Genomic DNA, 16,303 nt, shown 5'->3' on the forward strand with positions numbered 1-16,303 from the left:
TTGGTATTGTAGCAGAGCAGCAATGAATGCAGTTTCTTCATCAGTACAGTATAGATGTATATTTTCAGTTTCCAGTGATGCTGGGCACTTAAGTTTCCTTCTGGAGCCCACACTGTACTTGCTGTATAGTAAGCCTTTATGATTGACTGTGGCTTGGAATGAGTCTGTGGGTATGAATAAGATTATAAGAACAACTCTGAAGAGGTTGGTCACTGATAGATAGAAAGCAAAATTTCTGCAAGTGACAAACACCTGTAGCTTTCACCAAACCTGTGAGTTCATGACATTATGAGAGTTCAATACTGAGTACAGAAAAAGGGAACTGATGTGCATTTCAGCTAACATGCTTGTATCGTCTTTATGTTCTGATAACTCAGTCCAGTTTTTATTATTCTTTTTTAAATAGGTGAAATCTTTGTTGCAGCCTCCGAAGTCAGTAAGACTCAGACAAGACCAAGTGAAGGAGAGCATTCCAACAACCAGACCCAGTGAAAAGATTGCCAGCCAGAATCTTGCACGGAAAACCCAACACATCTCTTCATCAGGCTCCACTAGGCCTTCAGGCTCAAATTTGTCTTCAGACCCTTCTGAGAAGGAATGGAAACAAGTATGTGAAACCAAAGACAGACTGATTCCAAACCCCTCCTGCACAAAGCCAGCAGGTGTTCTGTTCAGGCAGTATGTAAGAAACCCATCACTGTTGGGAGTATACTAGCCAGCTATTTGGATGCTTTTTGTAAACCTGATAAGAAAGGCTTGTGCTTCTATACAAGTACAGTTTACCCAGTGTTTTCTTCAGCCATGACGAGGAGGAAACTGCTCAGTCTGAACTGTTTGCATGCCCTCATGTGGTTGGATCTGTTGGCACATACATAGTTGTCAGCTTAAATAGGTCAGACTTTACAACTGTTTGCAATAGCAAGCACCTTTCTTTGGCTGTGGTTTTGGCAGCTAAATGCTGGTTGTGTCCAAAAAAACCCCAACTCCTACAGGCTGATTGCTCAAGAGTGAATAGTTTTTGTCCTCTGGCCTTTCATTTCCTCTTAAATATTAGAGGCAATATGGAGATCTTATCATACTGTAATTTAATAAATTGTGACAATTTGAAAAGCATAATTTGCACAGCAATTCAGAAGCTCAAATTGAGTTTTATGTTTCTTTTTCTGAGCTTCTCATCAGACAACTGCTTTAAGAGGCAGATAGTTTTCTTTAGCTTCTTGAGAAGCCTATCTGTCTCTGAAAATGTGATTTCCCAGGATACCTATCTGACCTACAAACTAACATAATGGGCACAGGTAATGCCCCCAGATCTGACACTCCCCCAGCTAACCAAGCATTCACCTAGCCATGCACACACAGGTGGAATGTGTTAGTGTAAACCTTATCCAGTGAGGTTTAAACAAACACATTTTGTCTTCTAGAGCAAATGCCACAGACCAGAATTATTTGGTTAGGTAACTTTAAACTATGATAATTCATCCTCATGAATCCTGACATAATAATGTAAAATCCTATTTAGAAATGGAAGCTAACTGAAGACAATAAAGCCAAAGGCAACTCTTGTCATGTTTAGAGCAGGCACTCTCAAGCTTAGTTTAGGTAAAACCACTGACCCCTATGTTTATCAGGTCTGTGAAATAGAAAAGACCCCTCAGGTACATGAGAAGAAGGCAGCTTTTGCTCTCTTTGAAGTACCCTAGGTACTATTCCTGATGTACCAATCTGGGTCTGGAAAATTCAGCTGTAAAGGAGACAGATACATTTCTGAAATGTTATTTCATCTGAAAAAAGTTCATCCAAAATCCAGGTAAAGTTTAAGAAAAGCAGAACTTTCAGCTCAAAAGAATGCCCTACTAAAAGGAAAAAAAGGCCTACTTATTCAACTCAGGTGCGTTTTCTCCCAGTACTTGCAACAGCCACAGCCTGTCATTCCTCTCCTATTAAGTCTTCACTTACTTGCGTATGCCATTTATAGATCCTTGACATTCTCTGGAGTGACCCAAGAAGCCAAAGGGGCTGTACACCAAACAAGAGTCGAGGAGGAGGTTGTTACTTTGGTCCTGATGTCACTGCCAAGCTGTTTAAAAAGTATAATCTGAAGATGCTCATCAGGTCTCATGAATTTAAGCCAGAAGGTTATGATATCAGTCACAATGGGAAGGTAAGATGCTTCCAAATAAAGTAGAATTCTTCTGTGAATTTCACAGGCACATCCACAGTATATTTGTCTGCAAAATGAGTAACTTCTTTAAAATGGGACTGGGGAAATTGTGCACTAGTTAGAACAAATTAGAGTTCTGACACACACAGTTCTTTACAGCTTCAGGAAGTTGGGACTGGCTTTTTACTTGTGTGAAAACAAATGAACATCGACAAAATCCCTGAGGAGAGTTATGTGTAAATACAGTGCAAGAGATGTTTTAAGGCTCTAGAAGCCTTTTAACTTCCTACTTTCTCTTCTGAGCCTGTTTTCTGACATGGCAGCCAGCAAGAATTCTGAAAACCTGGTCTCTCTTAGAATGAGGTTTCTGTTAAATAGCATGTTATACCACACTGCCCCTGAACTGAAGTCTTCCAGTGACAGGCCTATAATACAGGCCTGGATCTCTGACTCAAAAAGTGCAAGCTATTTGGTGAACAACATAGTTGTTGACCTCTGATTTTCTATGTAGATGCTTAATTTTGGGACCTGGATGTTTTTCTAAGATCAGTTTCAGAAATCAGTCTCAAGAGTTGTTCTGGCCAATCCAGTTTCCTTGTTTCCTATGATCAGGTTATCACTATATTTTCTGCCTCTAACTATTACGAAGAGGGGAGCAACCGGGGAGCGTACATCAAACTGAATCCTGAACTGATTCCTCGGTTTGTACAGTATCAAGTCAGCGAGCACACACAGAGGCAGAATCTTCACAATAGGTAAAGTTGTGTGTTGTGTGCAGTGAGTGTGTACTCACTTAGCATGTGAGTACTTGCCACAAATCTATAGCTTGAGTAATTGAATAGGCATCATTTTCCTCGGGTTTCCTTGTAAATTTTACAATTTAAAAATTAATATAGATAGTAGACAAAACATATTCTAAGTGCTCTAATGGGCTTCCTGAGAAGCTCCCAAAGGTAATTAGTCGCAGAAAGTGGTTAGAACAGACAACTGTTAGGGACCATAAAGGGCTGGCGCCTGTCTGTCAGCTCTGCTTTAAGACTGCAGCGTTAATCTGAACAAAGCCTGTTACGAACAGAGCCCAAAAAATTGATCGTGACAGCTCTGCCATGCCTAGCACTGTGGTCAGATTTACCATGCAAAGCATCTTAGAATTACCTGCATAAATGTGATTATCTAAAAAAAGCAGATTATTCCCCCCTCCCCCCCCCCCCGTGTTGTCTTGTAGGATGACCCTAAACATAGTACATGTTAAAGGGTGTAAGAATTCGATTACAAATGCTGCAAAGCATAAAATGCTAGATTTAAATTTTTCAATGACATGCTCTGCACTTTTTCCCTCCTAGGGTGGGTACAATTGAATCATCTGCCTTAAAGTCCTTACGAGAGCAGATTTATGCTTACAAGCCTGAACTTACTAGTGCTTTTGCACAGTATGACCTCAATGGCACAGGTAACACTACCTCTCTGTCCACTTGCCACTATGGGGAACACAATTTCCATCAGCATAGCAGGGGCAGAGGGGACAAACCCCATGGAGAGGGGTCCTGCTTGCCAGTGTAAAGCTGGAGGTTAGCAAGGGGTGGTTGATCTTATGTTCTTCATGACCACAGGGGACAGGTGTTACCAGGTGCTTAGCCCCAGAAAACAACTTGAGGGGCTGAAGCTTTAAGTAGGAAGAAGAAAATGACTGAGCCACATAGGCAAATTATGAAATAGTGTTTGTTGTTGGGCAGTTTGGGCAGGCAAATCCAGATCCAGAAGCTGAAAGGTAATGAACCACCTTCACTCAGGAGCATCCTCAGAAGCTAGAAGATAGGGAACCGGGGTCTCAGGTGAGAGGTAACCAGTCTCCTTCTGAGTCTGGGAGGTATCGGAGGAAAGCTTGCTAACTGGCAGTGCCCCTAGGAGACATATCTGAAAAAAAGTCAGTGGCAAACCAATACATGAACCTTTTATGTAGGAGCAAGGAGTAGATGATTTCTAGCACAGATACAACTTTTTGCTTGTGATGGCTTCTCAGTTGACTGAGTTGTTATCTGTGCCCCTAAAAGGACAATCAGTTACAGGAAGGTACTGCTTCTTTGGCCACTGAACAATTGTTCAATGTTATTTCTGTCTTGTTGGGTTTTCAGCCACGTCTCTCTAGTTGCAGCTCAGCTCAGACCTGAAGTACACTTCGTGACATTATCTGGTTTTCTCAGAAGGTATTAAGACATGCTGGACATCATAATAGCATCAAAATGTTACTCTTCCAACCTTCCAACTTCCAAAAGTTACTCTTCCAAACATCATTAAGGCTGGAAGAGATGTGAGGATATGCCTAGTCCAACCCTGCTGCCGACTGTTATGAGAGGTTTTATCCCAGTGTTACTGAGAAATCGTTTGTGTTTTGCAACTGTTTTTAGAAAGGGCAGAAGGCATGCTGGTGACTTGATGAGCGCTGTGTCATGTACTGCCTGTAACCATGAACTGACCCCCCTTCTGGCAGGCAGGATTTCTGTCCATGACTGGGCTGCTGCAATGGAGTCTGTCCTACAGCTGGGACTGCCTTGGAGGATGCTGCGCTCTCAGTTAGTACAGCTGACCCCACATGGAGAAGTTGATTTCATGTCCTGTTTTTATGATCTGAAAATAAGTCAACCTGTAAAGGAGGTAAGGATGAAAATGCCTCTTAGTAAGGCTTGGAGGAACAGCTTTTGGTGCAGCTTGAGGCACAAGACAGTTGTTTGACCGATTGGGTAGACAGATACAGCTGAAAAGGACGCCAAGTTTCCTTTTATAGTTCCTGGAGGGAAATGAGCACTGCAAGGGTGCAGACCATCATCATTCCCTGCTAAGGTAGATGCTTAAAATAGGTTGGATGAATCACATGCTAGAACTGCTCCTTACTTTCTGTTGATTCTCAAGGGCATTTAGATAACGTAACTGAGATGTGACAAATCCTTCGACTTCCATCTCTCCCTCTTTGAGATGAGCTTTTCAAATGTGCTCCATAGCCAATTCAGGCACCTGTCACATTTGGGAGGGAGTCACATTTGTAGATGGCCTTTTAGAGTTTTAATGGCAGGTGAGGTCTCTTTTACAGAGTCCAGCTGTTACCAAGTGGCTGCACAGTGCTGATAGCCAGTGCCATCATTTTTCTAAGCAGCAGGATCCATTCACATATGTACAACAAAACCTTTGTACAAGCTCATGGCATGAAGCATTTTCCCTATATGATCCACATTTCCACAAATATGGGCCGGCAGTGTGCGCTCGCAGCCCAGAAAGCCAACCGTATCCTGGGCTGCATCAAAAGGAGCGTGACCAGCAGGTCAAAGGAGGTGATCCTGCCCCTCTGTTCTCATGAGACCTCAGCTGGAGTATTGTGTGCAGTTCTGGTGTCCTCAACATAAAAAGGACATGGAACTGTTGGAACAAGTCCAGAGAAGGGCCACGAGGATGATCAGGGGACTGGAGCACCTGCCATATGAAGACAGGCTGAGAAAGTTGGGCCTGTTCAGCCTGGAGAAGAGAAGGCTGCGTGGAGACCCCATAGCAGCCTTCCAGTATCTGAAGGGGGCCTATAGGGATGCTGGAGAGGGACTCTTCATTAGGGACTGTAGTGACAGGACAAGGGGTAACGGGTTAAAACTTAAACAGGGGAAGTTTAGGTTGGATATAAGAAGGAAATTCTTTCCTGTTAGGGTGGTGAGGCACTGGAATGGGTTGCCCAGGGAGGTTGTGAATGCTCCATCCCTGGCAGTGTTCAAGGCCAGGTTGGACGAGGCCCTGGGTGATATGATTTAGCGTAATGTGTCCCTGCCCACGGCAGGGGGGTTGGAACTAGATGATCTTAAGGTCCTTTCCAACCCTAACTATTCTATGATTCTATAAATAATTATGGAAGGTAGGAGGTGTGAAGGGCTCCTTCCCCCCCTGCCCTGCCGTCTGAAAGTGCCAGATTTTAGCTCATTTTTCCTTGGGGCAAGGCACAAAGTATCATTCCGGGGAATTCAAGCATAAGGATTGTGGTTTATTTTGAACATTTGATAAGTTAAACTGGGAAGACAGAATTGGCTAATACATATTCTGTTGGTTAGACTAACTTGAACCAAAGTCTCAATTGTTTCCTGTATGTGATTTCAAACCCAGGTTCAGCCAGCTTTGGTGGAGACACTGTGCAGATACAGAAAGGATCTGGAGCTCATCTTTAATATAATTGACAAAGATCACTCAGGTAGGTCTAGGCAGCCTCACTGCACCAGTTCTAGAAACCCTGTACCAGTTACTTTTCCCCACTGTGTCTCCTCCTCAAGACTTCCAAATATAGAGGAACCAGAGCTGATGTCATTTTTCTAGTTCAGTGAAGACTAATTTAAGCAGTCAGGCTGTAACCATATAAGGGACAGGGCACAGAGCCCAGCTTGGGTAAAAAATTCTCACAGAGCCCATCTCCAGTACTGGCTTGGCTCTTTCCGGAGGCTTTTTCTCCTTTCCACTCTCAGTATCTCACATTCTCAAATCCACTGCTGAAAGCATTAGATAATTACCTGAAGTAAAAATGTACTTCAGTTATGAAATCAAAACATATACCCAATCCATGGTAGGCAAGTAACTTCTTTGCAGCAAAGGTGTGTGCATGCATCCTTTTGTGAATGCAGGGAGGAGAAACAGCACTGGAGAAAGCAACCTTCTGCCTGTCTCCTTTAGGTCTGATTTCCCTTGAGGAGTTTCGCCACACATGGAAACTCTTCACTTCTCACCTGGGCATTGACGTAACTGATGAATCCCTTGGCAAGTTAGTCCTCAGCATAGACTACAACAAAGATGGCTACATTGACTTCAGTGAGTTTTTAGAGGCCTTTCACGTGGTTCATAGACTAGAGAGAAAGGCAAACTCATGAAAAAGCAGATCTTGTGGGCTACCATAGCAGCTCACACTCCCACTGAAATCATAAGCAGTCTGGGAGACTGGCAATAAATTGGCTCAGTATGGTATTCCTGGCCGTCACTGTGTAAGCATTTCTTTTGTCCTTTTTGGGTGATGTACAGCTGATAGTAATGAGACCGAGATGAAAAGCCACTGCTTATGGTATTACTGTGTCACAGCCACATGAGTATCTTTACAACTTATCCTCCCCCTTGGTGGCATCTCCCCCATCAGTCTAAGCCATGAACACTGCCATGGGTCCACCTTCAGTCCCATGAGAAGAGAAACTTGGGCATGTTTCTGACAGCAGCCCTTAGCAATGGCTGAGGAACAGCACTGGTGCCACAAGGAACATATCACAGCCTCCCTGGTGATACCACAAGCACAACAGAGGAAAACAAGGCAGAATCACCATATAGTTAAAATAAGCAGTTTTACTTTTAATCCTGCTCCTTGTGTGACACAGTGGAATTACAACAGTCCAAGTCACTACCTACCTTCCTTCTTAGAGTTTACAGGCACAACTCAGAAGATCTTATCTGAATGGTGTTTACTCTTGTGCGAGGTTTCCTCTTGCCACTGGTTACCTTTCCCTTCATTTCTTGGCATTTGGAGCTAAGCAACAATCATAACTTGTCACCCCAACAGAGGCCAAAGCCTCAGCATGCTCATGTCACCCATGACAGATCACTAAATAAACTCTGACCTTCACAGTAACATTTAAGTGTGGCGTCTTTTTGCCTATATTTTGGAATCCTGCACACATCTGAATACAACACACTCTTCCTAAAGATGAACTGTACATCTTTGAAACAAAGAAATTAACAAGAACCCCAAGTAAACACATTTTGAAGCTACCACGCCTAAATATTCTTGCATATAGTTAAGCATAAATGCTTTACCAAGTAAACTGATAAATTCTGAAACCGAATGTTGGGAACACAGCAAGATGGAAGCTGGGCTGCCAGCCAATACTCCTGTTCCTACCAGTCCTATCCACCTGCCCAGAGAGGAGAGTGGAGAGATCTGGATCTCTTGCATGTCCCAGTTGGAAAGAAACAACACATGGACATGAGGTGAAGCGTGGCCAGGTCAGGCACTTTCTGAAAACAGCATTATCTAATTCAGCCTTAGTACATCCAGTGTGCCCGAAGTGCTTTTTTGGGTAGGGAAAGGTTCCAGCCCAGGCTCTCTTTAGATTTTCATGGTGCAAGACAGGCTAGGCTTTACTTAATCACAGTCCGGAAAGTACAAAACAAAGCACCCATCCCAGTTCATCATCCCAGGATGTAACAGCAGCCTAAGCTGAGGGCACTGCTCTCTTCCTTATGTCTTGCTGTCTACAGTAACTTGATAGATTAATGAACAAGCATGCACACATGTAATTCTACTGCCCAGGGGAGGGGGGAAAGAAGAATCTTCAATAGTGCAAACAAAAGTTACAGTACATTTTAATGGTTGGTAATACTGTTCAATTTGAGCACACATTGACTGTTAGCTATGTTTCATGAGGGTCAGTCCCACCTTACTCCTGTGGAGCAACAAAAAAGGCTCCACCCCTGATAAACACCACCATATGTGGTGGGATCTTGCCTCCAACCCTGGTTTCCCTGGGACAAGGTGGAAAGGGACAGTGCAGCCCTGCACTCTGCCTTTGCGACCAGCCCCTCCACTGTGTGCTCTGAGTCAGTCACAGTTACTATTGCGGGCAGTGCCCCGATGAGCCCCAGGGCTGCCTGCAGGCCTGTCTGGCCACCCCCTGAGCTGGGCAGGGGTTGGAACTAGGTAATCTTTAAGGTCTTTTCCAACCCAAACCATTCTGTGATTCTATAAAACAGCTTAGGGCAGCAGTGCCGCTCAGACTGGAAAGACGCAGTCTCAGGTTGGTGTATTTTAATTCATTGCTGCCCTTGATTCTGAGGCATGGGATGTTTGTTTGCCTTTGCCTCTTTTCCATAATGAGTTTCCAGGGACCTGAAGCTGGCTGTGTCATTTTCTACTGCTCCCCTGGAAAGCCTAACAGCCACATTGAGCCTCTGCCAGTGAGCTCAGCTCCACACAAATGGCAAAGGCATCATGTATTTTAACTGGGAGCACACCCTTGCCGCACCAATGCTCGCTCTACTTTGCGAGAGCTTAACTCCTACCCCCTCCAGGTGGGTCCTCAGTGAAGCAGGGAGTCTATATAAAAACTTATTTGCTTAATTAGGTTTGCACTAAAATGCAACTCTCCAACTGGAATGGTTCTTTGGTCTGAATAGTAATGCAGCAGCAAGTTGGAGCTGTGCCTAAACTGCAAGTAACACAAGTTTTCCTTCCATTGGCCTTTTGTTTCAGAATCCCACCCTTCACCATCAGGTACCTGAATTCAAATTGCCACCGAAATACTTTCCAGGTGCCTGCAGCCCATGATCAAAAATATACCAAACTCCTGGTCATAACTGTGATTTTCAAATTAAAATACAATGATTCTCCCATTGATAAAACAAGTGCTAAGGGGGGCTCAGCTACGTTTGCCCATAGGCTTACCCAATGTGTTAGACTTCAGTGCTGCTGCCTGTAGAACCAGCTACACTGCCCTTCATGTTTCTGATAACAAAATCACACTGCAGGTAAAAGAGAAAAAAAAAAAAAGGTAGTCTGAGGGAAAAGTCATCCTGCATCTTCGAAAACCTAGGATTCAACAGGAAAAGCAAAACCAGCTGCTACTACTGACTTTTTGTATGATACGAGATAGAACAAGAAACCATCACACAGGCTTTTGTGTGCTCATGCTCTACACTGCCGTATCTGACTGCTTAAAACTAGACAAAGGACTTTTCTTTCATTTACCTAGAAACAAGCTTTAAATGATCTCTCACAATATATATGAAAACAAAAAAAGAAGACAATAAAACAAACCATTATGAAGGCAAATCCCTGCACAACAGGCACTGTGCCAATGACTTCCACATCCAAGTGCTAATTGTACCTGAGCTGCACCTTTGCTCCAGCTCCTCAACAGGTGCACGCTTTTCATGGTGGCTGACACAGGACAGGCCTCTCTCAGGGCATCCAGCCCAAGGGCCCCCAGGCTCCTGGGCTGCAAAACTCTCCTGCTCCCTGAAAAAAAACCACAGAATCACCTCCTAAAGCCTCCCACACCTTTGCTCTCCTTAAGCCAGTGTCCAGCCGTTGCTACAAGCAGCAGTGACTCTGCAGAGGGACAGCAGGCAGGGTACTGTGGCTGTCACGAGTGCAGCCTCCCTGGGACCGTGGATGCTGGCAAGTGAGGTTTACTTCTCTGCTTTCATCAAGGTATTTCAGATATCTGTGTAAAACTGGAACCAAAAATCTCATTCTCAAAAGCACCATGTACTTTCGTTACAGAAAAAAAGGTTTCTAAATCCTATTAAAATGGCATAGTTATGTTTTGAAAGAGTGGAGGGAGTCTCATGGAAATACGTTTATTATTAGTACAGAAAGCACTTTTTACAGGCCACATCTGTTCTTTTACACTCTCCCTGGCAAGACAGAATCACTTTGATCCTCTCTGCTGACAGGGTGGCAGTGCCAGCACACCTCCACACTGCTGAGGGAGGCTACAGCTACAGGTGCTTTCCAAAGCTGTCAGCCGGATGCATGCTGGCTGATGGCACCTGGGGTACAGCAGGGTTTTCCCCTCCAGAAGCAGCCTACCTCTGTTGTCAGATGAAATGACCACAGAGCCATTTCCCTGCAGGACACACTTATTCTTCAGAAACTGGTTTCCAGTGGATAGATTGAAGGAGCAGGCACTAACATGGGAGATGTCTGAAGAAAGAGTTCAAGGCAGCCCAGCCCTAACTGCATGTGACAAGTACAACTTCAAATTAAAACAAAAAAAATAACCCCCCAAAAAATAATGACAACAAACAAAAAAACCTCCAAAACAAACAAAACCCCACACCAAAACAACACCGCCCCCCAAAAAAAAACCCAGAACCCAAACCAAACCAAAACCAACCAACCAAACAAAAAACAAACAAACAAAAAAAAACAAAAAGAAGAGAAACATCAAAGTCTTCCATAAATTCCAGCTGTGCTGGAAGGGTGGCAATTCTGGCATTCCTAACTCTGAGGCTATTTGCAAGGGAAAGGACCAGTGGACTTGGAAAGGGTGCTGGAGTGGAAGAGGTTTATCTTGCTCCATTCAGAGGAAAGGATTACAGGCATAAAACTCTCTGTCACCTTGTAGAATCTGGAGACTTGAGATTTTGCCTCCAAAGCCTCAGGGATGCAGGGAAAGAAGCTGTTTGGCTCAGATTAAAGACAGATGCAGCTCCCTGAAAGAGGCCATCCTCTTAAATCAGTGGCTATTGCAAGACATTTGTATCTGCCAGTGTTAGCACTGTATTGACTGGGTGCAAATGAGACGAGAATCAGAATAAATGTGTATTAGAAATATCACCTGGTTATTACAAGTTAGTCATAGGCCTCCAATTTACATTTCCCTGGGTGTTTCACACTGTGCATTAGTGATTCACAATGATGTACATTTACACGCAGCAGGAAAAAAATTAATGAATTCCATCACTTCCCTTATTTGGGAGACTTTATACCCGAGCTACAGCTCCTTCCTTTTATTATGCCTTAGGATCTCCACAGTGTAACCTGTTTTCCCCTTGGCAGAATTCTCTAATTTTTGCTAATTTAATATGAATTACATTGATGCACTTTGGGCAGAATAAGCCTTAGTATTTGTTATTTCCCACCCACCCCCCTAAACCGAGGCCACATCCCACCTACCTGTCCCCTGCAGGGAGGCATGCACATAGCATGACAACCAGTGTGAAATGCTGAGGTAGTGCACGGCACACAAACATGCAGCAACTAAACCAGAAGTTCATGACAGTGAAAGAGGGAGAAGGAGCTGCTGAGCCTTCCCTCCTGCATAAGGCATTGCTTACTGCATCGCACAGCCTGTGCTGGGCAGGAAATCATGTAAATAAATAATTATGGCTTTTGTTAGGTACGTCATGGTGCCATAGGCCCCGCTTGGAGCACTGTCATAAAAAAAGTGGCAAATTCCTGTGGCTACATCTTTCTCCAAGATACTACCAGTAGCTCCGAAGGATTTCTGAAAAGACAAGCAAAAGAGGAGGGAATGTTAGGTGTGCATGCTTATTTACTGGAAAAACCCCACCAAACTATGATTTTGCATTTGTGTGGAATACTGAAAGCAATTCTCCTTTCCCTCATGAAAACCTTAATGAGGGTTATTATAGGACCCACATGACTTTTAATTGGATAAGTGGAAGTAAATGAGGAACATGTAACAGCTGAGATTTTTGTCTTTGTGGGGGGAATACTCACATATTGGTAATTCTGATGCCTTGGTAAAGCAAAACCTCACTTCAGTCTACCCACTTACTTCAGAGCTTGTTAGCCACTATAATTTCATTCCATTTGAATCTCCCACAACTCTTAAATTAGTGTTCTAAACATATTTCCAGAAGACACATCAGTGATTCAGTCTGTCTTTGTAAGGGGAAGAATACCCTGGATTTGGAGAAGGCTGAGGTTCTTAATGACTCCTTTGCCTCAGTCTTCCCTGGCAAAGGCTCTGACCGCACTACCCAAGTCTTGGAAGGCAGACGCAAGGACTGTGAGAATGAAGACCTTGGGCCCACTGTAGGAGAGGAACTGGTTTGAGACCATCTTAAAAACCTGAACGTGCACAAGTCCATGGGACCTGATGAAATCCATCTGTGGGTCCTGAAGGAGCTGGCAAATGAAGTTGCTAAGCCACTGTCCATCATATTTGAAAAATCATGGCAGTCAGGTGAAGTTCCCGATGACTGGAAAAAGGGAAATATAACCCCCATTTTCAAGAAAGGGAAAATGGATGACCTGGGGAATTACAGACCAGTCAGTCTCACCTCTGTGCCTGGCAAAATCTTAGAGCAGATTCTCCTGGAAGGCATGCTAAGGCACGTTTAAAACAACGAGGTGCTTGGTGACAGCCAGCATGGCTTCACTAAGGGGAAATCCTGCCTGACCAATTTGGTGGCCTTCTATGATGGGGCTACAGAACTGATGGACAGGGGTAGAGCAATTGATGTCATCTACCTGGACTTGTGCAAAGCGTTCGACACTGTCCCACACAACATCCTTGTCTCTAAATTGGAGAGACATCAATTTGATGGATGGACCACTTGGTGGATAAAGAACTGGCTGGATGGCTGCACACAAAGAGTTGTGGCCAATGGCTCAATGTCCGGCTGGAGACCAGCAATGAGTGGTGTCCCTCAGGGATCGGTGTTGGGTCCGGTCTTGTTCAACATCTTCGTCGCTGACATGGACAGTGGGATTGAGTGCGCCCTCAGCAAGTTTGATGATGACACCAAGCTGTGTGGTTCGGTTGATACCCTGGAGGGAAGGAATGCCATCCAGAGGGACCTCGACACGCTTGTGAGGTGGGCTGATGCCAACCTCATGGAGTTTAACCATGCCAAGTGCAAGGTCTTACACCTGGGTCGGAGCAATCCCAGGCACAGCTACAGGCCGGGCAGAGAAGAGATTCAGAGCAGCCCTGTGGAGAAGGACTTGGGGGTGTTGGTCAATGAGAAAATGAACATGAGCCGGCTTCAGTGTGTGCTCACAGCCCAGAAAGCCAACCGTGTCCTGGGCTGCATCAAAAGGAGCGTGACCAGCAGGTCAAAGGAGGTGATCCTGCCCTTCTGCTCTCATGAGACCTCAGCTGGAGTATTGTGTGCAGTTCTGGTGTCCTCAACATAAAAAGGACATGGAACTGTTGGAACAAGTCCAGACAAAGGCCACGAAGATGATCATGGGACTGGAGCACCTCCCGTATGAAGATAGGCTGAGAAAGTTGGGGCTGTTCAGCCTGGGAAATGGAAGGCTGCATGTAGACCTCATAGCAGCCTTCCAGTATCTGAAGGGAGGCTATAGGGATGCTGGGGAGGGACTCTTCATTATGGACTGTAGTGATAGGACAAGCGGTAACAAGTTCAAACTTAAACAGGGGAAGTTTAGATTGGAAATAAGGAAGAAGTTCTTTACTGTGAGGGTGGTGAGGCACTGGCATGGGTTGCCAAGGGAAGTTGTGAATGCTCCATCCCTGGCAGTGTTCAAGGCCAGGCTGGACAGAGGCCTGGGTGACATGGTTTAGTGTGAGGTGTCCCTGCCCATGGCAGGGGGTTGGAACTAGATGATCTTAAGGTCCTTTCCAACCCTAACTACTCTACGATTCTATTCTATGATTCTATAATATGGGTAAGGTCAAGCTCACCACACACATTAAAAAGGGAGCAGAGGACAATTTTCAAACACGGAGGCTTCACACCACTGCCCTCTGAACTCACCAGCTCCTGCAGAAAGAGGTCATTGGCCATGTGCACGATTCGGTCCACACAGATGATACCCCCAATGCTGTTCACCTCGACGTCGGAGAGGAACGTGAGAACAAGGATGGCTTCCACCAGGAGCTGCCTGTACTCAGGCTGGGGTACATGGTTCAGCACTGACTCCACGTGCACAGCAAACTTGATTTCACACGGTGTCATCTAGCAAGTTTGAGTGGAAATGGGAAGAAAAACTGGTAAATCCCAAAGCCTGGCTCATCATACCCTGCAAGCACTGAAACATAGGCTCCTCTTTGCACATGAGGGTAGGCTGGCCAAAGTGAACAAAATGTTTGTGTGCCTTTAGCACTTACAGAAGCATTTCATGTTGCTAGGCCCTGCAAAGAGTTAAGCAACTTCCAGAAGACTCTTCCAGCCCTGCAACCAATCACACACACTTTTTAGTTACACACAGGAAGGCGGATGCTTAGCTAGCAAATTAACTCTTTGCTCCTCATGCTGCGGTCTGACGCACTCTGCCTTGTAAGTATATTTCTGGCATCGCAGGTTAGTTGCAAAGTCAAAAATCACTGCTGAGTTTTAAAAATAACCACCTGAATGCTTTTCCACACAGGTGTAGCTGTATTGTCTGCAGAGCAGCTTCATTTGCACTGGCATTGCTCTATGGGTGAATGTGAAAGGCTGCTGCCTTAGGAGGTTTGTCCTTGTTCATTTAAATAGCAAAACTAGACACTGTCAAGGTCCAACAGGCTAAAATATAAGGCTAAAAATATAAGCCCATTTATCTACACAATAGGGATAAATAAAGCTCTCCATTATGAAAAAAAAAAAGAAGTGTAAATTTGGCAGAAAATTCCAGTTTCTCTTGTCAGCTTTCACCACTGTTCCTCAGACAAAAAAGTAACCCAGAGACAAATCTGAGGGAACCAGACAGAAAACCAGTCTCAGGCACACAAGCACGGCTTCTGCACTGATAGATTACTGTTCCAAGGAGTTGTTTTACAACTGTAAATTCAAAACTTGCCAGAGTGCCTAAAGACAGAGTGGCAATCCAACTAAGGAAAAAAAAAATGTAAGGAAATGTTACGGATTTAAAGAGTCAAAGCTTTGGTTAGAAACAATCATTCTAAACTGATACTTACTTTTGAGACTGTGATGCCAAAATATACTGGCTGCTGTTGCAGCATATTAAAAAGTGGCAAGCAAGGGGTCTGCCTAATTCTAGCCAGGCTGTGGCTTCCCCTCAGCCTGCCCGAAGGACAGTCATCAGCCACACTCTTTCAAGCACTGCCCTGTGAGCTCCCAGGGTCAGGGAAGGTGTGCGGAGAGCAGGCTAAGCAAAGGGGAAGCTTGCCACTCCCAGGCCTGCCTGGCAGGAACTCAGCTGCAGAGCTCCGGGGAAGTGGGTGGAGGTTCTGGAGGAAGGCCCCAATCTTATAACCTTCCTAAAACCAAGGATCTGCAAGAGCAGCCGCACTGCACCTTGCAATGTCAAACCAAACCTTTCAGGCAGGGGGCTAGAAAATCGCTGGCATTTCACTGTACCTCTCTGGTAGTTGAAGAAGGAAGGACATACCCATCAATGGACAGACCGTGGCACTGAAACAACATTTTGACAATGATCAGAAATTACAGTTCTTGCCAGTAAATCTGAGGCTTCTCTGCACTAAGACGGCATGCGCCAACTTTCAGTTAAAAAAACCCCAAAACAACCCAACCCCCCCAAACAGAACCAACAAAATCTGCTTAAAATATTATTTCACCTTTGGTGAAGGAAGTTATTATATAACCTGGCAAACATTAAAAATAGTCTGACATGACATTGTAGAGAGCGTGCTGTGCTCCAGTCCAGCTAAGCTACTGAAGGGGAGGAAAGTACTTGGA

The 16,303-nt window shown here is 44.7% G+C and overlaps 2 protein-coding genes across 9 annotated transcripts in view; one reads left to right on the forward strand and one right to left on the reverse strand.

Annotated features, from left to right (window-relative positions):
- Positions 1-7,141, forward strand: part of PPEF1 (protein phosphatase with EF-hand domain 1) — a 51,476-nt gene extending 44,335 nt beyond the window's left edge. For all 5 annotated transcript variants that reach the window (XM_057419677.1, XM_057419681.1, XM_057419678.1 and 2 more), the window contains 7 exons: positions 407-607; positions 1,976-2,161; positions 2,774-2,916; positions 3,505-3,611; positions 4,650-4,813; positions 6,296-6,380; positions 6,854-7,141. In XM_057419677.1, coding sequence (XP_057275660.1) covers positions 407-607; positions 1,976-2,161; positions 2,774-2,916; positions 3,505-3,611; positions 4,650-4,813; positions 6,296-6,380; positions 6,854-7,047 — 1,080 coding nt within the window. In that variant the 3' untranslated portion in view covers positions 7,048-7,141. The remainder of the gene's footprint in view (positions 1-406; positions 608-1,975; positions 2,162-2,773; positions 2,917-3,504; positions 3,612-4,649; positions 4,814-6,295; positions 6,381-6,853) is intronic.
- PHKA2 (phosphorylase kinase regulatory subunit alpha 2) overlaps positions 1-16,303 on the reverse strand; it is a 60,373-nt gene that overhangs the window by 6,533 nt on the left and 37,537 nt on the right. For 2 of the 4 annotated variants that reach the window (XR_008973526.1, XR_008973527.1), the window contains exons 29-31: positions 15,965-16,018; positions 14,420-14,620; positions 11,841-12,171 (exon numbers count right to left, since the gene is read on the reverse strand). Coding sequence is in view for 2 of the 4 variants with exons in the window: in XM_057419675.1 (XP_057275658.1) it covers positions 11,998-12,171; positions 14,420-14,620; positions 15,965-16,018 (429 nt within the window). In the remaining 2 variants the exon portion in view is untranslated. Of the gene's footprint in view, positions 1-11,473; positions 12,172-14,419; positions 14,621-15,964; positions 16,019-16,303 lie in introns of those variants that run through there. The other 2 variants (XM_057419675.1, XM_057419676.1) reach the window with 1 other exon arrangement.

This window comes from Pezoporus wallicus, unplaced genomic scaffold, assembly GCF_028554395.1.
Source record: "Pezoporus wallicus isolate ANWC-B61680 ecotype Strahan unplaced genomic scaffold, APGP_CSIRO_Pwel_v1 contig_5767, whole genome shotgun sequence".
In the NCBI taxonomy this organism is placed as follows: Eukaryota; Metazoa; Chordata; class Aves; order Psittaciformes; family Psittacidae; genus Pezoporus; species Pezoporus wallicus.